Source organism: Papilio xuthus, unplaced genomic scaffold, assembly GCF_000836235.2.
Source record: "Papilio xuthus unplaced genomic scaffold, Pxut_1.1 DF825928.1, whole genome shotgun sequence".
In the NCBI taxonomy this organism is placed as follows: domain Eukaryota; kingdom Metazoa; phylum Arthropoda; class Insecta; order Lepidoptera; family Papilionidae; genus Papilio; species Papilio xuthus.
The window spans coordinates 1,230,433-1,254,691 of record NW_013532721.1 but is presented as its reverse complement, the minus strand read 5'-3'; the positions used below and the strand labels follow the sequence as shown (position 1 = coordinate 1,254,691).

Here is a 24,259-nt window from a genome sequence, read left to right as displayed (position 1 = left end):
GCGCGGCGCCGCACGCGTGCGCCCTGCATCTTGCTTCTCGCCCCGATCCGCACCCCGTCCCGCTCGCATCTCGCTACTCCCTACTTAGATATTATCAATAAAATTATTGTACGACATGAACTCGTCCGATAGCCGCAGCCTGTCAAATGTCTTATTTATCGACCGTGAAATCGAGTGATTTAAGTTTGTAATAAAACGGTCCTTGAAACAATATCTAAATTGCGATCCTCTAGCTCCTTAAATAAAATATCCAAAAGCTCGAGCTAAATTACATTTCGATCGCTGGACGTGATGTGACTTACAGCGTCTCTCATGCTATCAAATTGCTACCCAATTTTGATTGTGTAATTTACTTTATCCATTAGTGAGCTCAAACAAACAAAATTTGGATCAGACGTGATGATGACACATTTAACAATTTGTCTAGAAAAGAGGACCTTTCATCACTAATATAATAATATAATGTTCGCATAATCAAAAATTAGTACGATGCTCCTCCAATAGATGAATGTATGGTGAATGGTCCTATGACGAAAGGCAACTATAAAGTCAAATACCTTCTGAATCATATTTTAGGGAAACTACAAAATTGTATATAACATCTCTGTACGGACAGTATCGAAGTCTTACATAAGTATATTAAAGAGCCGGCGACTGTAGAGCGCGCTGGAGCCGTCCGTTGTATGTAACTATATTTATATAGACCAAGTTTATAATGTCGCCAATCTCTTGATTCATGCGCCGCACGAAGTGAAACATTTGTCTTTTACAAATACGTGTTTAAAATGAGCTCGTAAAGTTATGCATTCTGTCAGTTCAAATATTACAATGGCCTCAGACGTTCCGCAACTTTGTTGCAAGTTCGCAAAACTCATACTGGATAACAACTTTCATAAAAACTTTTTTAGATTAAGTACATATTTCTTTTTTACTAAAATCATAAGAGTTACAAAATGAGATTTTTTTGATAACTAAAGACATACGAAAAACTACAGCTAATGCTATCGAGTAATCTGTTATGTTAATGGTTATTCTTAATTATCTTGTATCAAAACGAACATTGGTGATCGTTTAACAAAGAAAACCTTGATATAATTCAATAGAAATCTGTTAACTTGCAGTTATGTTAAATATATACAACACACTAACAATAGCGTTTCGTTATTCGAGCACCGGTCATCGTGTGCTCGATTTATTAAACTTATGAAATATTAATTTTGCATCGTTTGTCGAGAATTGTGCAACATTTTATTTATGATTGCTGCAAGTTGCTCCAACCGATCATAGCCAATGGTATGAAGTAAATAAAGAGAATCTAATGTATTATATTTATCTTGCATCTCAAAAATTTCAAAACATTTCTGGTTCAACACTCTTTCAATATTACCCTTATTTTACAGTATCTGTAACTATTAATAAAATATTCCTGTGTTTACTTAATTTCGGTGTCGGATCGAATTGAGACATGGGGATAGTTACCTGATATATCGCGTGACGATTAACGGCTGGCAAGAGTCCAGTTCGCGACGATGCCTCCGTGACGCAGCCTTTCCGTCTCCACTGTAACTGTGGCCGCCAATGACAATATATCATTTCTGCATCGCGTCCCCTCGCAGTGACCGAGCCAGAGCACAAATGAAATTGAGAATCGAGTCCAACTTGACTTCAGTTGGAACTACTCTTGGGTCTATGATACATTAAGTTTAAAGACAATGCGACAGTACATACGGTTTTATACTACTTACAATTTACGGCTTATAAATAATCAAATCTTAGACGTTTGTATACATATATCTAACATTAAGGTAGAATACCATCCAATTTTTTATTATCATTTAATTTTGCATTTTAATTTAACTTCCACTTTGAAAATTGTTTTTTCATAATATAACTCTCCAAGAAAAAATTTAAGTCATATTTTGTTCCTAAAAGCAAAGTTGAAGTTTCTTGCTTGGAAAAGTTTTTTTTTATACAAACGGTCGGTCGCCATTGTTTTAATATTGAACGCTAATTAACTTTTGTTTTTCTACGTTACCGGCCTCAGCTGGCATCGGACAATCAATTTCCTCAGTTGCTCGGGGACCGAAATGAGTAAACAATTATAGCCCAATTCTGACGAGTTTTTGATATTTACTAAGACCAAGAAATTGTACAATATATTTTTCTGTAGTTTTACGCAGCTAAGTATTTTCGTGACTTCTTTTGTAGTTATTTCTAGTATTTCTATAGATCGAGGTTTAATTCAAAGTAAAATCAGTTTAAATTAGCAATTAACTTACTAAAGTTCCTATAATAGTTACAATACAACAGCTATTGAAATATTCAGGTACGTTTCTTTATGCTACTAAAAATAAAATATCTTATATAATTTAATTTAAAATGCATTGAAATATATCTGAGAAAGTCGAAAGATGTAAGTCTTCAGAGACGAGTGCCGCAAAGTAGCATCGGACGCTCAATAAAATCTAATCAAAGCTGATATATTGTGAGAGAAATATAAATAAATTGGCAAGGACTATGTTTATTATAAAAAAACATTTCAGATGTCCAATACCAGACCATTTTGATAACGAAGAAATTAAAGTCACTTAACACTTAAAGTCAGTCTAGTTAGTGCGAAATAATATAGCTTTTGCAACTTTAATCGACTTAATAAGGTTATTAGACTTTGATACTCATATACATACCTACTGATTAAAGCTCTATTATAAATAATTAGGTGTCGTTTGCGACTCCGTTCTCGCGGAATTAAATTATAAATGAATTATTAGCCTATGTGTTCTTCGAAAGCATAGTCTACCTCAGATCAGACGATCCAAGTTTCAGCGAGATCCATGCAGTTGTTTTAGGGATACCTTGTAATAAACATTCGTATTTATAATATTAGTAAGCTTAGTTTCTGTATTTCTATAAGTATTAATATTGTCAACCTCCATTGTAGTCCTATTGTATTAGCATTAGCTTACATGAATTTTAAACTAAATTTTAGTAATCACATTTGTGGATTACGCATCGCAACATTTTCTGCTGAAACGACACAAAAATATGCTATCCCACTCAAAATAGGGAAACAAAATCTAGTTAGTATTTCGTTCGCCACAAATATATAAAAGTATCATCTGTATTATTATGTTTTCTTTATTTCACTTGCTTTTTATAACCTTATAAAGTTAGAAGAAATAATTACGAAGGATTACAGTAAATAACTTTACAATTTATATAGCGTTAAACACTGATATTGTTTTCTTCTTTCAATTTGCAGGTGTGTCTACCCGTCTGGGTTCTGTTGGTGTTACTTACACTTATCTTTTATATCAAACTTTTGCTAAGCTATACTCAAGTTCATTTTCTTACGTACACACGGGAGTTCCGCTATATTTCCATAGAGGATAGAACCTAACACTCACTTTGATATGACAACGAGGCGTACTATACTAGATTACATATTTGTATCATATTTATAGCACAGAGAGCTGTTCTAGCTCGGTGCTATCAGAGCAAATGTTGAACGTAGCTTTCTAGCTTATGAAAGTACTAACTAAGTAAATTCATACCAGTCAACAAGAATTGCGTAACGTAACGTGATTTGTCGCTACATATTTTCACATTACAAAAGTGCAAGTTTAGAGAAGCAAATTCATTCATATGAACAAAGTTCCCTAGACCCAGAGGACGGTAAGTTTTCGTTCAAACTTCGGCTGGCCTGGCCTTTGAGACTAGTATAATATGTGTATGTGTGTGTTTGTATAAATGTATGCACATAGAGTTTGGCTTACCTTAATTATTACGTTATAGTTTATGACAATACAATGGTTGCTCGTGACTTCGCCAGCGCGGAAACGGTCATTCCCGCGCACACAGGCTACCTTCTAGTAAAAGTTCCGTCAAAATCGGTCAAGCCATTTCAGAGATACCTGGATAAACGTGGACTAGTGGACAGAAAAAATATAAATACATAAAGAAGACTGTAAACAAGAATAGATCTACAGATACGTTTCAATTTGTTTATAAAAGTAAATTTAAAAGAAATGGATGTTCTAATCTACACTTACCCTTCTGGGTAAAGGGCATCATTAATTATTATATCAAAAAGAAAAAAAGCGACATTAAACATATTTATGTATTAAAACTGAACACCACATAAAATATCACGTTATGTACACAACACAGAACAGTGGAAATAACTATTGAGATATTGGTGGCCGTTAAATCGGTTAGAAATAAATGTTGTGTATTGTGTCATTCGGTGAACGAGATAAACGTTTCTACGTCACATTTCACAACAATGCACCATTTAATATTCTCGCGAATTTTATTGCGTCACAGTAATTTTATACGAAGTATAATGTATATAAACACACATAAAATACGTACACACTAACGTTGTATACAAGAGTCATACAGATATTACACTTCTAACCTTTGTCTCTTCTCCTATATACTTACACTAGCAGTCGCCTGCGACTTCGTCCGCGCGAAATGAATAAATCTAGCAATTTATTCTTTTACTCTTCTATACGAGTATATATAGATTTATTACACCGTAATTTGATCTATATTAACTAGTGCTAATTCTAATAGAAACTTATGCAATATAAAGCCTTTCAAATATCATAAATAAAAGTATCCATTTTCCTAAAAGCTCTTTAATTCATTTTAAGGTTGCATTATGTGGAAATTTCTCTAACACTCTAGCGAAGTGTCTATATGGGAAATACCTTTCAAATTTTTCCAGTCGTGGTCAACGCAAACAATAGTGGCGATGGGCTTGCAACCTGTCATGGCTTGTTCATATATGCCTTGTAAAGTGTATTAAGGTTTGAACTATTGTTATCACGAATTATTGAAACAATCTGTGTAACATCATATTGTATTCATAATCAATTACTATCCACTTTAATATATTTAATTTGTTTTTTCCAATGTGTTTATTCGTTACTTTTAAATTATTGAACACAACAAATTCTTTATTATCAACTAGTTCTGACACCTGTGACATAAATTTAAGCACACAAAAGGTTTTCTTTAAAAAGCTTGCGATAAGAAAAAAGTCGTAATCAGAATTTGATTTGGGCGTTAGTGAGCTCCAACCTCGCTGCTGTTAATTCTAGGTATATCTAGCACTTTATCGTAATGTGATGCCACCTTCCGACCTCCTACTTTAAGGTTGTGAAATACGACGTTTGAAATACTTAAGAAAGCGATAACGTCTTTTAGATAGGCTTTTAAACTATTTATGAGAGTCAACTCTCGATTTTTTTGTAAAAAATTGTGATAGTCGAATATTTAAAATTAGGCATTTGGTTCGACAGTCAAAAATTAAGAGAAGCATACAGCCTATTAGTGGAGGTTGAGCTGCTATACTCCTTAATATAAACATTATATATAGTAACTTAATACATTTAAGTATCATACAAAGTTGTTAACGTCTTGTCCAATCTCTTCCACCATATGCGGTCTTCCCGTATAAGAATTGCCAGCTATAAATTCAACAAATTTGAATAAACTTATTTTATCCAACATTGTACTACTCTTTTATACATCATACATCTAGTAGTTTGTAGCTTATATTAAAATGAAATTGTCGCTACTAATTAAAACTTACTTAATATGTTACATACATTATCTTAAGATGCAACATACATATGTGCCTGGTTGCAACGTGATAACGCCGTAGACAGATTATGTAAAGTTGTGCGCCGGCAAGACATACTCCAAGTGTGAAATTAATAAGATTCACTGTTTACTAATTCCTACAAGTTATGCAAGGCACTAAGCGCAGTTTAATTTATGAAAATACATTATAAGAAGAAATTATCCCGCACAAATGTATTAAGATAAGATGAATCTGTTACAAGCGAGTTTTTTACGGTCTTGTTGTTTCTTTGCAAACTCAGTCGTGTTGTAAATTATTTTTATCTAGTCTAAAGAGGTTGGCATATTGTCATTCAACGTTTATGTCCGCTCCCTTATTGAGTGCCGCCTAATATTGTGTCCTAATAAATAAAGAGGTCACCCAAATAGCACCGTCACACGTTTCATTTTCTATTACCAAAGTTATGGTAACTATTAGTTGCTTATAACAAGTCCTTTTTAGTGTCTTGAGCTGATAAAAATATTTAGTAGTCATTGAGGAAAATATGATGGTAAATGTTTACCTCATCGATAACCTAGCGTCTGTAATGTAAATTAATAAACATAAATACGTTGAACTGAACTTTAAAAATTGCAGGAAATATTAACAAGAAATTGTGTAGTCAGTATTTATTGTTCAACTTGTATTTGCACATTTCTTGCACAGCCAATAAATCGGACCTCAGAACCCCTGACCGCAAGAAGTTTTGTTTATTGGCAAACTTCGTGCCGGCTCGTCTATGTGGCGAATCGATTGCTTCAGAAGAAAGTCCACTATCGCACACCTTAATCGGTATTTACGTTACCTAGTTTCCACTTAAATAGGGCATCGGCAAACAACAATCTAGCCGTCCGTCTTAACAACGTCGAGTGAAATCTAACGTGCCGTCAAACTAATCTAAGCTTATTATGGCCCATTCGAATTTGAGTGCATTGCGAAAATTTTATCAATTTTCAAGCTGTATCTTTAGCCATTTTATTTTCTACCTATTTTATACTCCTATCATATAATACTGAGTTCATTTTCTGATTGCATATCGTACAAAAAAGATATGATAAAAATTCGACTCAAAGGACTATAATTTGCTCTTGTCATGAGATTGAATTATGGTTCCTCTTTAAAAAGAGCACACAATTATCTATTAACAGATTTAGTATCGTCGCTTACGTTAAAAATGTATTGTTCCATAAAAATCGCTTTAGTCTTTATTATAGTACGAAGCTCGACCTTTATGTACAAAAAGGTGTTGACTTAACATTTTGCCGTCATGGATCGTTCCACAGTTTCAAGCTATAATTGCTATTCGCTACAGTTCATAACTTTTTATATTGAACAAAAAATGCTACTTAGGCACTTATTTAGGTGCCAAAGTTGAGTAGTATTTAAAACGTAAGTCAGTTAAACTTAGTTAATGCATTGATATCTTTATTTATCAATATGTAAACGTAACTAAATGATTTCTATATTTTTCTTTCCTTCGAAGAAACTATATCACTACCTTTTTTTACCTCGTACTTACCTATCAGATAGGGATTAAGTTATTGCTTGTAGCAATGGTAACAGCGGAGCCTTGCGGTCATGATAAGAGTGCTGGCGATAATAAAGCCTCGTTGCGGTCGAGTACTTTGCTTATACGATATCATCTGTACTAATATATCATTGTGTTTTGTTATCGTATTGATTAATGCAATTTGTACTTGTACCTCGCATAGAACTTAAAGTCCTATTCATGAGGTATTATTTTACAAGATTTCTGCAATGTTCCTAACTATTCACGTTTTTGGTTTTGTTGTGGTTAATGATTACAATATACTTTATAACTTTTTTTCCACTTAAACGAATTAATTCTTTAACAGGCAGTGAAATAAAAAGAGAAAACTTGAGTAACTTTTACTGTACATCAAATTGAATTTAGGAGTTTGTCTAATCATGAAACCGAAAGACGTTTACTTAAACTTGTTCAAAACGTTGTTAACCGTTCATCCATATTTAACCTAGTTTCTTACATTTATAGCCACTTTGTATTTTACACCATCGTAGCAGTGAATAAGGTCAGCGGTATGTAGGTGTACGCCCGTCGCGTCTGAAAGCTAATCACACCCAACATAAAGCGATCTTATAATAACACTTCGTAACACAATTAGTAATAAAAATGTTCGACCGCTTGTTTATGTACTACGGCGAATTTTACGAGCAGCTTATCAGAGCTTTTACGTGATTGAATCTGTAACAGGTGCTCTGGAAATTACTTTGATATATTACTTTTGTTAATGTATTATTTTTGTATGTAATATTTTCACAGTACATCTAAATAGATAAAAACAGTTCAAGACGAAACCAAACATACTTTCGGTTCGTAATACTTTATTATCATTCAATTAAGTTTAAAATCGCCAACAAATTAAACAATTTCTCCGTTTTCAACACACATAGTATTAAAGGAATACCTAAATAGTATGTTAAAAGTAAAATGAAAGAACATTAAAGCTCACATATTTATTAAAAAAAAAATCAGTAAACAAAATTCATAACAGCATTCACTGGTATTGTGACAATATTTATCTAAAGAAACAAAGTCTCGGGTTCGTTGTTGTTTAATTCCGACACAAGCGCAAGCTTACAATGAGTTTTCACTTTCTAAACTTCTGTACAAAACAAATTGTTATCTCTGGTTATCAGAGGGGGTGAGGGGGACAACAATATATGATCTTGAACATTTTTACAATATTTATTGAATCAATGTCTTAATTCATCATCAGTTTCGACAGCCTCGCAGCTATGATACTTGGAAGACGTGTCAGGACAACTGTCGGCGATTGACAGGTCATCAGAGGAGGCGGCGGGCGCCTCGTGCTCCGCTAGAGGGATCAGTTCCTCATCCTCCTCAACATACGTAGTGGCCGCTATACCATTGCGCTTGTGATTGCTCAGGTGCTCAGACTCACGGTTCCAGCAATCTATTGAAGTAGTAAAATTTACTGCGCTAAATAAAAAGAATAATGGGCATACAACAGGGCTAAAAGTCAGAAAAGTCTAAAACATCGCTACGCTAACCTTTGCAGGTCGTCAGCCAGTAAAGTGTCTCATAATTGTGACACATACAACAAAGATGAATTTCAAAATACTCATATAAAATATTTGAAAATTTAATTGATCAATAAAGTATCTAAGGTTGAAGAAAAAATAAATTGAAAAACTTACTTGGTCGTTTTTCCGGCGGGACCGGTTGTACAGTAGTGGGCGGTGGAGGTTTACTTGCTGAACGCAACCTCCTTGGACTTCGAGCCAGCGCGTGCGAGATGCTCGGCAGTCTTATATCTAAATGCGATCCTCTCTCTGTTACGATTTTATTATTCATCGCGTACAACTTGGTTGTTATATCCCGAGCTATTAGTGTTGTCACCACACAAGCTAAGTAAGGCTCTTTTACAAAGAGATATTCTAGCGAAGTGCGCTGCCAGTATACATAGCGACAAGATGATGCTGCTACAATAGAAACCTACGACAAAAACATAACTTAATACATATTATTCTTAGACCTCGTATAGACGTATTCCCCGAATACTAAATTGCATTTTATTTGGAAGTCTCGTCGGGCAGTAAAGTACTCGACAAGTCTCATACCGGGTAGTTTATCATGTTCTTTAAATCCTATGGTTTATTCCATTTTGACCACACGTTCGCCATTTATACAAGCAAATAAAGTAAACAAATACCTATAAGGACTTCTTACTTGATGTTTACTGTGTTATATATTTAAGTATACTATCTGCATATAGATCGTATCACGCTAGGAAAGGTGTGGTGGGTACTAAGAAATTACATAGTCAAGTCAGTTACAATTCAGAACACTCCCTGTTGTTTCTTAATAGAAAACTTATTAACTGATGGACTATATATTATTTACATTTAGAAGGGGTTGCGTAATTAAGCAATTAATTAAATATATTTTATTAACTTTTACCAAGTAAAAATGCACACTAACCGTGTAATGATTTATGAAACGATTTAATCAAAGTTTTAATTCAAAATAAAGTTTTACGCGCCAAAGTAAACTTTACAGTGCTTTCGAGCCGTTTTAGTAATTTAATGATGTGTAAGGTTAAACGTGTGCTAACATTGACAAAGCTGTTATGTTTACTTATAACGATGTGTAAATAATGTTAGTTTAAAAATTATAATTTGATAAAGTTAATTTGTTAAGTATTCCTTTTTTGACTTGTTGAGTTTGAACTCATAATAAAATTAGAGAGAACAATGCATACGTGCAACAGTTATACACAACTATAAAATAAAACTTAAAATGAAATCTATTTTATTATACAAATGCGGTTTAAATGTAGAACAGTTATGATATAGTGATTTATATGGATGTAGTTCAGCCCATTTCTCTTCTCCCTAAATAATGAAGTCATCACCCCGGGTCGGCCGTGTTTGTTACGGCCATTACCTTATTTAACAACCTGACACCAATAAACGAGAATGTTTGTAAAGTCACTAAAATGATTTAATTAAAAACACAAACTTTGATCCTTATTTCTAAAAAATCCAAAATCTTTAAAATGCACTATACTAAACGATTAATATCAAAAGTGAACAAAATTACGAATTAGAGAATATAATTAAAATAAGTTCATATTTTAGTTGCGCAATTTTGTAATTTGTAGTAGTCTCAATATTGAAGTAAAAAAAAACAATACGTAAGATTTTTAATCTCAGAAACGCCTGCGATGCTTTTAATTACCAAAGTATTAATACAAGAAAAAGCTATGAGCGAACTTTTTCATTTATTTCAACATCGTAGCATCCTGAATTCATTTTGCTGGCCTATGGTTCTACGTTAATATTATAGAGATAAATTTATAAGTGTAATATACATCTTACCTTAAACTTTTCATCAATTGTAGCTCGACTTGATTCGAACTCAGGTGAATCAAGAAACTCACAAGGAAGTATCGGATGCAGGAACTGATGACCGCTCATTACATTCACCTATTTAACAGTAAATAATAAATAATCACGGTTAAAATGAGTTTCTTTTTCCGAAACCGTTTATCGGTAGTAGGTGATAAAATAGAAGGGTAAATGGGTAACCGTTTTCAAATTTAATTTTACGATTCACATACATCGATATTATGAAACGAGCTCAGAAAAAAATATACGTGTTTTATCAAAGTTTTGTTTAAAATAAGTATTAAGTGAAGTGTATCAGAGCGGAGTGAAGCACGTGCTAGCCGTTAACCGCCGCGTCGCAAACATTGACACGTGCGCACACAAAAATTGTTTCAAACGCCCGCCGTCACCACTCGCTGAATACAAATTACAATTTGCATAATTTCACGTAGAGAATAAACTCGAGCGATACCCATACTCACTAGGTCGGTGAGAAATTACTGGTAGAAGATACAAGAGTGAAAGTGTTTATTCCGTATATCAGCAGGTATACGTGTTTTTAAATATTTCGGTAGCTCAAGGTCATCAGCGCACTGCGCATTGGTCTCCGTCGCGTCCCTTTACACTTCGCTACGCCTAACTCGTGCGATGTTACCTTTCCTGAGAGCAGCAGTCCGAGACGGTCAGTTTTAGTTAGGTTCTGCATGGCGTAAGCCTCTCCTGCGTGCAGCGACATCACGTGCGCGAAGTCCGGAGACACCATCCTCTTGAACTGAAGTCTTGTTACCTGACCAAAACGTTACCCTTTACTGGGCATCTTGGGAAAAGTGGCAGAAAAAGACAATTTTATTGCTGATTAATTTAGATTTAGGGCCTACAATATAGATCCTATACTACCTACGACGTAGATGCTGTACGGCCTACGACGTAGACACTGTACGGCCTACGACATTCACCGTGTAAAACGTAGACGATGCACTGTCTGCGGCGTAGAACCGTAGCCGTACTGCGTACCTTGAACGGTTCAAAAAGCGTGTGATAGACCTCCTCTAGTTCCGGATCAAACTTCACCGGTCTCATCTGGTACACCAGATACACAACCTGGCCCAAGTTTAAGAAGACGAATCCGAAATTCCAGGAAAACGTGTCGGGGGAACATATCACGTGCCAGGCCCAGATCGAATTCAGCATGAAAGCTTTGAAAAAAGAAAATCGATAAAACATATGAGTCATTAAACGGTTTTTATAATTATCAATGATTGCTATCAATAGTCATTCCAATTCCATAAGCATATAGGACGAAGAGACAAAAAATAGAAGTAAAAAGAATTCAGGCGTTAAAAGTGGAACTCAAACGCAGACACATTGACTCACCAAAAATTAATATCGTATGCATCCACAGCTGACCCTTTTTTGTGCTTGGAGCGCAGTACGATGCAACGAAAAGCATGTTGGAGAGCTAAAGATAAAATATTAACAATTTGGTACATAAATAAGTAAATTATCTCCCATTTTACGCAAACACATGCCTAAATTAACTAAATCTTGACGCTACATTGTCATAAATAAATTCCTAATCCCCAAAACAAATTATTGTAGTTAAGAGGATTTAGCACTAGTACAAGCTAAAGTACATTTACCTGGAATAAGGGATGCTGTGAAACCTTCCATAACGGACACCAAGGCCAGTACCATGGACCTGAAAAAATAATAAATTAGACCCGGTCTAAATATTTATCGTATTTCTAACCAAAATAAGACTGAACTAGAAACAAAAGAAAAGGTCAAAAAGGTATGTTGTTGGGAAACAAAATTATTTAAAGAAAAAGCTCACCTGGCATTGTGTAATTTATTGAACCAATATCATGAAATGTACCATTTTCTCCAGGCCATGTAAAATTATATTCATTTATCTCCAAATATTCACTTTTAAGTCCCATTAAATCACTATGTTGAGACATTTTGGAAAAACATCAATTTTTTTTAAAGAAACGCCCCCTTAGTGATGTTATGTTAATTTTTAGTGCTTATCAATGAGCAGAACAGAACAGTAATTTTTCTAAAAACCAAACACTGTGTAATTGCCGCCAAAAAATCAATAACAGCTACAACTGCTTTGATTCGTCAGACAATGTGAATAAGAGCCATCTAGGGAAACGTGGTGAAACTCGAGTTTATGGTTCATTTTGATAAGATCTGTGCCTTTTCAAAATTGTAATGATATAAAGAGGTAGACAGGTCATTTTAAATTTCCGTGCGAGTAGTGCTTCTTTTTTGTGTTAAACGCAGTTATATGTATCCATTGAATTTGATGTAACCGTTTCTTCAATTCATTTATGTAATTTTTTTTTTATCTCAATAATGATTTGTGTATTTTTTGTAAATAAATGAAAACCATGTTGCTGACATCCAGTTTTGTCCTGTCTTTATTTCTTTATAAGGCTGTGGAAATCTGTCAAGCTCAAAAATAAAATTATATTGACGTTTAATTCTATATCTATGTGTCTACGGTTTTATTCAACCACATTCAAGTTCATCCTTTTTAAAGGTGTGATGCGAGATTGGGCTTGTATTTAGTGGATTCCTGTAGAATATTTTGCGATGAGGTAGCATCAGTTAAAAGAAATAACGTCAAACAACAAAATATTATGCCTTAAGTTATTGTGTCATTAGAAAGATCTTCAAAATGCCGAACATGAGTAAATCCTCGGTTGTCAATGGTAAGATACTTGAGTAATAGCAATAAGATTTTATATTATAAATATACTAAGAAACGTGGACGATTTATTATAACATATCCTAACAGCTTCATTTTAATTAAATATTTCACAATTCACTAATGCTAATTTGAGATAAAATGGTTTCGTGTAAAACATATATTTTCACGTTTGCTTGTTAGCAACATATAAAATATTAATGTATTTGTTGGCAATAATGAAAGAAACTACACCTTATGTTTATAACTGATATCTTAAACCACATTGTCACATCATATATTATATATTTGTAGTCTAAGTCATTAGTCATACTTTGCAAGAACTATTATTTAGCTAACAGGGAGTTTTATCGCATACAATATTATGTTATTGTTATATAAATAAAAATCAGTTATAATTTTTAAAATCATGTTTAAAAATAGTATAAGGTGTCCAAACTTTAAAATTATGGAACAATACAGTATGTAATAACTATACTCAATAATATACTGTTACACTTTCTTAACATGTAAGAATGAATAAAAGAAACTTAACAATGGTCACAGTCATCTAAGACCAACTTATGTTGACCAGATGGACATCCGGGTGAAGGTGCAAATATGAGTGCCTAGACTGCACCAAATCAAAGATTGTAATCTCAGCTTACCATTCAAAACCCAGGCATGACTTATATAGCTCTTAGTTGATGTAATTTCCCAATATATTTAATCTTACTAATATATAAATATAAAATGTGAATAGCTCAATATAAATGTGAAAGCTGAGATATCTCTAGAACGGTTGTATGGATCTGCGTGACATTTTGCATAGTTCTAGATCACAGTCTGAAAGAACACATAAGCTATTTATTAAGTTTTTTCTATTCCGCTCAGACAGAGTTGTGGGTAACAGCTAGTTGAAAATAAATTTATCCTGCTAAAATTTATGTTGTTCAAATACTACTTAGTATGAGCAGAAGTGAACATTGCACTCAATTGGGTTTAAATGATTACAATAAGGGACAGTTAAGAAGTTCAATTAAAGCAATCAAGTTGCAGTACAACCTTGATGACCGACATTAGCATTTCAGTCTTGTTTATTTTTGAAGATGAGACTATGTTGAATCACTAACTTAAATAATATGTATGTTATCTTAATTTCATACTAGTCACACTCAAAAGATAAAAAAGTAATAAAAATAATTTTATAAATACAATCACTTCACAAACACATGCTTAAGCTATATTTAGTAGCTACCCAACCAAATCTGGTGTTAATTTTTTTTTGTATTAGTTAGAAAAAATAAAAGAAAAGTCTTATCTTAATTGTGCAATAAAGATAGTAATCTTATCTGTGTGTCAGAACCTTGTCATTTGTCAAATATTTGGCTTTACATTTTAAAACTACACTATGTATTTATCCTAATATCTATTTTATAACTTATATATTATATATTATTTTATATCATTCAATGATATCTTATTTTACAGATCAATGACATTGTAATAGCCTTGGTGAATTGATTAATTTATAGGTCATTTCTATTAGTCTTATTGAACTGTGTGTATCACAACATGTAGTATATTACTATTGCATTGTATAAAATCTTCTTAACTCAATAGTTAACATTTAGAATGTTTCTGGACTATACAATTGTTATATAAGTCCACATGTTAACTTTGATAAGTATCAATCAGCAGTAAAATTTCTAGTCAAGCACATGCTTTAATATAATTCTAGCAACTACCCAAGCATCAATGGCTCTAAAACTATATGTGGGTACAAATGATCTAACATATATTCTCCAACAATATAAAATAAGTTTAGTTATTCCATTCAAACACAATAATATATTAACATACAAGTGTTATTTGCTTCGAGGAGGAAAATTACTTGTAAGGGAATCCCCGGCTTCATCTTTAAGCAAAATTTCAAACCATTATAGGTTACCTTTTAGTGCCTTTAATACAATTTATAATTGTCTTTATGATGTATATATGACTATAAGTAGGGTAAGTGATGTATAAATTAAGATAACTGTTTATATTGCAGATGAGTATGAGGTAATCGGAGACCCACAATGGCAGATCTTCGAAAATGCCGTAGACGACCAAATCATCAGGATCCGTGGATACAAATATTCAAAATTTCGCTCGATATTATTTCACTCAGTATGTATTGCATTAGGTGGGCTGCCATATTTTGCATTAAGTAATTATCCAAAATATTACAAATTACAATACATAAAAAGCAGTTTGAAATTTGCTAATGTCATCTGCGGAAAATGTGGTAAGTGTTATTTTAACAAAATTGACTTAATGTAAAACTAAAGAAAACTATAATATAAGATGTTGTTTTTCTAAGTATCGCATCCTGAGAAGAAGTTCGACATGGAACCAGTTCATGAAGTGGACCTCAACCTCTCCAATCACCGAGATAACAAGTTGCGCTTCTTCATTTATCAACAAAACCGCTATGTTTGGCTGAGTGACCATGGAGTTTTTATCAACGTGCAAACTCTTAATGAAAAAATGACTATTAATTTGTTAATGGAAAACACGTGCGGTATTAATAAACGCCAGCAAAATGAATTGTAAGAAATGTTTTGTTTTACTACACTATTCTAATAATATATATATTAAAAAAAAACATTATTCTTAACTTTAATAAGGTTAATACAAAATAAATCTTAGAAAATTCAATTACCTTTTCATGTAAATAAACTTAAAGACAACTTAGTTTTATTAAATGGAAAACTTTATTTACAGGTTAAAGCTCTATGGTTACAATTCCGTAGAAGTGGATGTGAAGAGTTACTGGTCATTATTCACAAATGAAGTCTTCAATCCATTCTATTTATTCCAAATCTTTTCCATTATCTTATGGTCACTGGATGAATACTATCAATATGCAACCTGCGTGTTTTTCCTTTCTGTAGGCTCTTGCATGCTGGCTTTGCACCAAACTAAACAGGTAAGATATTTTTGTTGTTTGAAAATATCTTTCATTTTAAATGGTTTTCATTTGTTTAAAATTATCATAGCAGCATTTTCCTAAGAAGTAGGAGTTTATAAACATATTAGTATGAAAGTCATATTTGCGAAGAAACAAATGTTTGTGGCAGACGACAAAAATAAATGCGAAACTATATTTTGTTTCATACACGACATCGATTGTACAAAAAAAATTCCTTCCAACATCCAGTTCTGTGTTCTCTAAGGCTGTGATTAATGTTCTGTACCCAGATGAGCATAAAGCTGCACGAGATGGCTTCGTCAACGAATGCGCTTACGGTGCGCGTGTTGCGACCGACACGTGGAGGCACGGGGCGCGAGGAGTGCGTAGTGGCGAGCTCCCGGCTCGTGCCAGGTGACGTGCTCGTGCTGCCACCTGACGGCTGCATCATGCCATGCGATGCTATGCTCATCGCCGGCTCCTGCATTGTCAATGAGAGCATGCTTACTGGTATGAAATGTTTTGAATACATATAAAAACACATCGCTTTTTTAGCGAAATCAAGTCTACTTGCACTTTTGCTCCTAATAAAAAAATCTTAAGTTTCAATCACTGTAGTCGACAGTTAGCCTTTATATTTTCATTGTCGGCTCGTGTCTTTTCAACGTATTAACAGCTAAGTCTTGCATCCCTTCTAAATTATTCTAACATATTTATTCATAAAGATTTTTTTTCAATCATGGAAAAATCCTGAAGACTTACGTAAATTGCAGGCGAAAGCGTACCAGTAATGAAAGGACCGCCGTGTCTCAGCTCCGAGGTGTATTCGACGGAAACTCACAAGAGGCATACATTGTTTGCGGGCACGCATGTTATACAAACTCGGTTCTATGGGAATAATCAGGTAAGTTACACAAATATGTTATTTATTAATTTAAATAATTAATAAATACATAAGTCACTAAATTTCTTCTTAATTTTTTAGGTTTTGGCTAAGGTTGTGCGTACTGGCTTCTATACAGCAAAAGGAGAAATGATCAAGAGCATTCTGTTTCCCAAACCATTTGTATTTGAGTTCTACAAGGACGCCGTCAAGTTCGTCATTTTCATGTTCTGTATCGCCGCTGTTGGAATGACGTATTCCGTTTGGCTGTACATTTTGCGTGGAGTAAGTATTAAAAAAGGTGAACAAGAGGTTAATGTGTGAATTTATTTAACCATAAAAACCTTAGTAAAACATGCGATGTGACCTGGCCTGGCTATAAGACGTGGTAGCTTGTGCCTACTTGATTTTCGCTATTTTGGCGCTGATGGTAGCGGTTTGTAACGGTGGTGTGGATTCGAACTTCGAAAATATAGATAGAATTAACTGTTACGTAAACATCAACAGCTTAAATCAGAACGAAGCAAAAGCTGCCATTTCCAATCTATCTCCTATCTATTTATAGAGCTCAGTGGGTGTGACACAATGTATATTGTTTTTTTTTGTTATTGTCAGAGTTCGCCGGGCACAATCTTATTGCGCACACTGGACATAATAACGATCGTGGTACCGCCGGCGCTGCCCGCCGCCATGACGGCCGGCATCGTGTACAGCCAACAGCGTCTGCGCGCCAACCAAATCTTCTGCGTCTCGCCCGCGCGCATCGTCATTTGCGGCAAGCTGCAGGTCATGTGCTTCGACAAGGTAACACATACAAATACACTCCTATACTACCTCTCTCTTCCGTCTACCTACTTACCCCACTCTTTTTCCCCCTCTCCCTCCTTCTCTTTTTCTCTCTCTGTATAGTTGAAGTTTTCTAATCATTTCTGTTGCAGCATCGTAACATAAAATAATTAAACACCGGAATAGTGATGCCTTTTGTAACACAAAAATAAGTTTTATCAGTCTATTTATATTTTGCGATGACCCTTGATCATTTTCCTAATTAGTTTATTAATTGTTACGATATATTTACTTTTATTTTCTCTGTTAGACGGGTACTTTGACCGAAGATGGATTGGATTTGTATGCGGTGATACCGGCAACTGAAGACAAGTTCGGTCGTTGTGTCGTTGATATAAACAGTCTGTCTACCACCAGCCCGTTAGTACAAGCTCTGGCGTCCTGTCACTCTCTCACCAGTATACAAGGCGAACTGAAAGGCGATCCTTTGGACTTGAAAATGTTTGAATTCACACAATGGGTAAGTTTTACGCAAGGCAAGGGAATTTTATTGTTATGGGGGAGTACATTAAAGAGAAAAGCAAGCATTTCCTCGTTTTTGTTATTCAGTGTCCCTTATTATTTTTTTTACATTTAATTGTATCAGACGTCTTGTCGATGTACAGACAGGTTATTTTTTGTTTGTTTTTTTTTTCAAGTTTCAATGAATTGGATTTTTAAATCCATACAGGTCCATTCAAATACATATGTGTATGGAGTGAAAATATTTTAGGTGCTGGAGGAGCCTGGTCCGGAGAACAACCGTTACGACAACTTGATCCCCGCCGTGGTGAAGCCGCGCACCGCAGCCAATGGAAACGCTCAAGATTTGGACAATTACGAAACTCTCATGGAAATGCCGTATGAGGTAACAATTTCATTAATTTATTAGTATTCTAATTCAAATGTATTATTCCTTTGATGTTAGCATGTAAAATTATCGTCTGTAACCGACTTTATAGATAACTATTTTTTTTTTGTTTTCAGATCGGCTTGCTACGACGATTCCATTTCTCTTCGTCTCAGCAATCGATGGGTGTTATTGCACGAGAGCTTGGACAACCGCAAATGGTGTATTTCGTTAAAGGCGCTCCTGAAAAGGTACATTAAATAAAATAATAATTCACCATACAATACTTGAAAAAAGAGAATGGTAAGGCAATCATGAAAATGAAAAGATTAGATAATTTTATTTTATTTTATAGATAGCCGGTATGTGTGATCCAAACTCTCTACCGGAGAACTTCAGCACTGTACTCCACGAGTACACGTCCAATGGCTACCGTGTGATCGGACTGGCTCACAAGAAACTGGATCGTAAGATGAAGTGGGTGGATGCACAGCGCATTAAACGAGATAACTTGGAATGTGATATGGTCTTCTTGGGCTTTCTAGTCATGCAAAACAGCCTAAAGAAGGAGACCACAGAAGTTATTAGGGAATTACATGATGCACAAATAAGACAGATTATGGTCACAGGTAAGGAAAAACAATTTAATCCTTGATCTTTTTCAAATTCCCTTTGACCATGATTTAGAGATGACCTGCCATGTAGATACCCATAGACCATAATATTGAGAATGCTTTCCATGTGTTTTTTTTTCTGACGAGTCTGCCACAAATATTTGACTCGAAGTTTAGATTTGGTGTTTCTATACTAATAAAGGATTTTTTGTAGGTGATAACATAATGACAGCGATGTCTGTGGCCCGCGGTTGCAGCATGGTGCAGCCTCACCAGAAGCTGGTGCTCATCACTGTCGGCACCCACCTCGGTGATGACGCGCGCCCACCACTGCACATGGAGGTATTATATTTTTCAGATCTATCATGCATATGTAATTAATTCTCACCTTTACGAAAACTTAAATCTTGATCAAATATATTTTAAAATGTTAAAAAGTTATATTTATTTATTTGCAGGTAGTCGGCGAAGACGGTCCGCCATTGCTGTCAATGGAGTCGTATGTGATAGCCCTCGAGGGCAAGACATGGGCCGTCATTCGCGCACACTATCCTGAAATGATGACGACTGTCATTAAAAAAGGTAGATTTAAATATTTGATGACTGTATATTAATTAATTATAATGAAGTTGTTCTTTACTCATAAATTTATAATCTAGAATTAGTGCTGATGATATAAAACCATCTATATATATGTAGACATTGATAATGACAAAAAACATTTTTGATATTGATTGAATGAGCACAGATAGTCTAGCACGAAAATCATCAAAAAATGTGTCCGTATCCACTTCGACAAAACTGATACGACATTTATGCAGTGCCTCTACCACTACCAGGCGTGTAACGTACACGACCAAATTTCTTTAATTTTGTCTACGACGTTACAAATACTGAATCGCAAATTTTCGTGCTAGGCCCCTCCATAAATTTTCGATAATGGGGCGTGTAATGTTTTAGGCATGGTATTCGGGCGTTTCGGTCCGGAGCAGAAGACACAGCTGGTGACGGCGCTGCAGGAGGATGGGCTGGTGGTGGGCATGTGCGGTGACGGCGCCAACGACTGCGGCGCGCTCAAGGCCGCTCACGTTGGCATCTCGCTCTCTGAAGCTGATGCCTCTGGTAACATTTTATTGTGACACAACTTAACTTATGTGTTTTCACAGTAAATATGGATTATTAATTTGGCTATTTTATGTTTATAGTGGCAGCGCCGTTTACGTCTAAGGAGCAGAATATTAGATGCGTGAAGCACCTCGCGCTCGAGGGCCGCTGCGCGCTCAGCACCTCCTTCGCCATATTCAAATACATGGCTCTGTACTCGCTCATACAGTTCTTCTCTATTCTCATACTATACAATGTAAGTTGCCATATGACGTAATTTTTTTGTTTAATTATTGAAAGAGAACAGTGTACTTGCGGTAGGACATAACTACTTTATAAAATAAAAGCAATCAGTAGTCATTAGCAAGATTAATTTCAATATCAGATAAACTATATTTTTTCGGGCCGTAAATTAAAAAAAATATGTGAAATCGATATTTCGGAAAGTTTCAAACGTAAGTTGACGTGAAATAGACAGGCTATAAGAGGTAGTATTTTGTGCCTATTTGAGTTTCGCCGTTTTGGCTTTTTGGATTTAGTTGTCATGTAATATCAGCCGGCACGTTTGAATATGAATGAAGCAAAAGATATCATTTCCAAGCAATCGCCAAATCCATTGAGAAAGTATAGGATAAATGTTTTTATTTTTTAAATTTCAGTACTTCTCGATCCTCGGCAACAATCAGTTCTTGTACATCGATTTGGTTCTGACAACTCTTCTGGCGTTGTCTCTGGGCCGCGCTGCGCCGGGCCCCGTGCTCACCAAGCAGACCCCGACTGTGTCACTGGTCGCGCTCTCCAGCATACTGCCGCTCTTGGCACAAGTGTTACTGGTGTTGTTACTGCAACTTGCCTCTTTATATCTACTGCATGCGCAACCATGGTAAGATATGCAAGTGTTACTTTTTCAGCGATTTACATTAGGTTTCTGGTAGTTTTGAAAGCTATGTAGTTGAAATTGTGCTTATTTGTAATTTTGTATCACCTTTAACGAGTAAATTCTTACATTTAATGGAAGCAAAAAATACGTCTCGTTATCAGTCGTTGATTGTTTTAGGTTTTAGAAGAGAAATTAGTTTACGTACAAGTAGAGTGATTTCTCAAACTGAAATATTTAGGATTTATTTTCTTGAACTAGGGTTGTCAAATTAATTCAGCAATCTTCTTTTTGAGAACAAAATCCTTTTTTGGGATTTTGTTTATTGAGCAGAGATCTGGTCAAAGATCATAAGAAAGACGACGATGTCTCTTATACAAAGATTTTGTTTTCAGAAACCCACAGTAAGATTGCAAAGAAAACTATTATAAATTTTATTTAATTTGATGCCATCAGGTACAAATCGGTGCAGGGCAACGGGGAAGTGGAACAGGTGCTGCTGTGGGAGAATACGGTGATTTTCATCGTCTCCTCCTTCCAATACCTCGTTCTCGCCTGCGTCTACGCCAAGGGATGGCCCTTCCGAGAACCATTCTGCTCCAACTGTACGTAACATAAAAGGAATCTATTTATAATTCAATACCTATCACACATCCATCCTTCCATCTATACATTCAAACATTCGCATTTATTATATTAGTGAGTTTTATTTGTAGAATCATTTTACAAGTTCGAAGTCACAGAGTATTTAGATATACATTTAAGGTGTATTCAAGACATTTAAATAATAAAAAAAATCATTAAATTTTTAAAGTACAATTAAGCTAAAAATATGTGTTCCAGATTACATGGTACTGACTTTGGTGACTCAGTTTGCGTTTGTACTGGTACTCCTGCTGTGCCCGTGGCCCTGGCTGGCTGAGGTGATGGAGATCATGCCGTTGAAGCTGCGCGACATGGACCAGACATACTTCCGCATATACCTCCTCATCATACCCATCCTGCATCTCGTACTGGCCATCGCCATTGAGGTATGTACTTGTCCCTCAAGTCCTAGTCCAAAGCTGTTAAATAGAGACATATCAAATAAATGGCCATTATGAAATTTTTATATTTTCTATTATTACAAAAAACATTCAAATAAAGTATAAACACAACTTAAGTTAATTTGTAGATAAAAAATAGCACTTCTCAGATGTGTAAGATTTTACCAGTATATACGTCTTATGTTATGTCGCGCATTATCTTTTATATAATTTTTTTAATATATTTAATGATATTAACAGGCAACACTATCCGAAGTAGACCGGCTGGGCTCTTTCTTCCGTACGTTCAGGCGACGTTGCGCAGTCAAGGAGGACGCGGCGGACCTCACGTGCCCGCTCTGGCTGCCGGACCCTGCCTCGCCCGTCTGCTGACTTCACACATCTCGAAACTGCTTTTAAGGTTTTTTTTTATTGTAGGATCACTGACAAATCCGCTGGATAGGTCACTGCTTTGAAATGACAGCTTTTGCATCGTTCTGTAAAAGCATCAGGCGATATTACTGTCGGCGAATAACATCTCTATTATTAATTCGAGTTTTCAACACTGCCAGCACCAAGATGGCGAAAATCGAATAGGAACAAAATACTAAAGCTTATAGCCTATCCAGTGGAATATAGAGGTCAGTGTATAAGTATTCAATATTCTTGGCGGCTCAAAGTGATCTTTGCGCAGCGCAGTGCCCTCCCAACGCAACCCTTTATGCCACGCTACATCTAAAATTGTGTCCTGCGCTCGCTGCATATGTTCCGAGCCGCTAAGATGTTTGATTTCCTCTATATAACTATTTATTATGTGTGTATGTGTACTTAGTCATATATATTTAGTAGTATGGTAGCCCAGAGCGGCGATAAAATTATAACTTAATCGATTTTAATGTAGAATGTGCAATGTTAGTGTACCCATTCCACATTTTATTCTATAAAACTCATAAATGTTGCACTTTGCCGTGGGTTTTCACTATTGATTCATACAAAAACATACTATCCTCCGTCTCATTATGTTTTTTGCAGTGAACATCCGCGGCTGTAACCATTACACGATTTTTGTGATTATTTGAACTTCGTCGTAACAATAATACCTGAATCTTGGAGAGATAACCAGCTTATAAACAGAATCTGTTTGTATGTATTGATAATTTTTTGTTAAGACTGACCTATGTGGCCAAAACAAAACGTTAGGATTAATTAAAAATGAAATCAAAATATAAATAAAACCGGGGATTTTGTTGTATTTTTTAAAATCATCGGAATGATGCAATTATCTGTAAGTGGAACACCGCAAATAGCCTTGACTGTACGTACTTAAACGTCTTTATGGCTAGTATTGTACTTACAAAATTATTCGCCGAAAATACGAACATTCTGCTTTTCAATTGCTAGCAGTAACCTATAACATTTTTTCAATTAAACCTGCTTAATGTACTTACATATTTACTTAAAAACTTTAAGCCTCGCGAGCGTACTTTTAAATTCTCAATGTATTGTACTTAATATTATCGATTTTCGACAGACTTGTGATTGAACACACACTTAATTGAAATGTACTATAAAATGTATCCTTTTAATATAAATTATTGTAGTACTTCATGTGGTTGTGTTATTTTAATTGTTTCTAAAGTATATCCATTAGTCATTTATAAGACATAAAAACTATGTCAGTCTCCTATTTGGTGTATAACTAATTTCTAAAGCTTCATATTATCCTGTAATCGTATAGGTTGTAACCTATTATTGTTACGACAAAGTGTGCTTTTTACCATTAAATTTAGTATCATTTTATACTTAATATTTTTTACTTCTACGATTTTGAAATTATTTTATACATTCTAATTAAAAATAAACTATCAATGTTTTTAATAAAAATGGATGCTTTTGCGTTTT

At 34.8% G+C, this 24,259-nt stretch overlaps 2 protein-coding genes across 2 annotated transcripts; one reads left to right on the top strand and one right to left on the bottom strand.

Moving 5' to 3' along the window:
* Positions 1 to 8,128: 8,128 nt before the first annotated feature.
* LOC106125211 (blood vessel epicardial substance) lies at positions 8,129 to 12,604 on the bottom strand. The gene is made up of 8 exons (XM_013322320.1): positions 12,363 to 12,604; positions 12,169 to 12,227; positions 11,903 to 11,987; positions 11,543 to 11,724; positions 11,184 to 11,315; positions 10,520 to 10,627; positions 8,837 to 9,134; positions 8,129 to 8,592 (listed from the first exon to the last, which is right to left on the bottom strand). Exons 1-8 carry the CDS (start codon positions 12,487 to 12,489, stop codon positions 8,372 to 8,374), a joined length of 1,212 nt encoding a protein of 403 aa, XP_013177774.1. The 5' UTR covers positions 12,490 to 12,604; the 3' UTR covers positions 8,129 to 8,371.
* Positions 12,605 to 13,018: 414 nt separating this feature from the next.
* LOC106125396 (probable cation-transporting ATPase 13A3) lies at positions 13,019 to 24,224 on the top strand. Its single transcript, XM_013322579.1, has 20 exons — positions 13,019 to 13,248; positions 15,277 to 15,513; positions 15,589 to 15,817; positions 15,993 to 16,197; positions 16,470 to 16,689; positions 16,953 to 17,083; positions 17,165 to 17,347; positions 17,678 to 17,866; positions 18,159 to 18,368; positions 18,621 to 18,755; positions 18,875 to 18,988; positions 19,093 to 19,366; positions 19,566 to 19,693; positions 19,810 to 19,933; positions 20,312 to 20,473; positions 20,557 to 20,711; positions 21,115 to 21,338; positions 21,789 to 21,937; positions 22,176 to 22,363; positions 22,619 to 24,224. The coding sequence occupies exons 1-20, from the start codon at positions 13,215 to 13,217 to the stop codon at positions 22,748 to 22,750; spliced, it is 3,423 nt and encodes a 1,140-aa protein (XP_013178033.1). The 5' UTR covers positions 13,019 to 13,214; the 3' UTR covers positions 22,751 to 24,224.
* Positions 24,225 to 24,259: the final 35 nt, after the last annotated feature.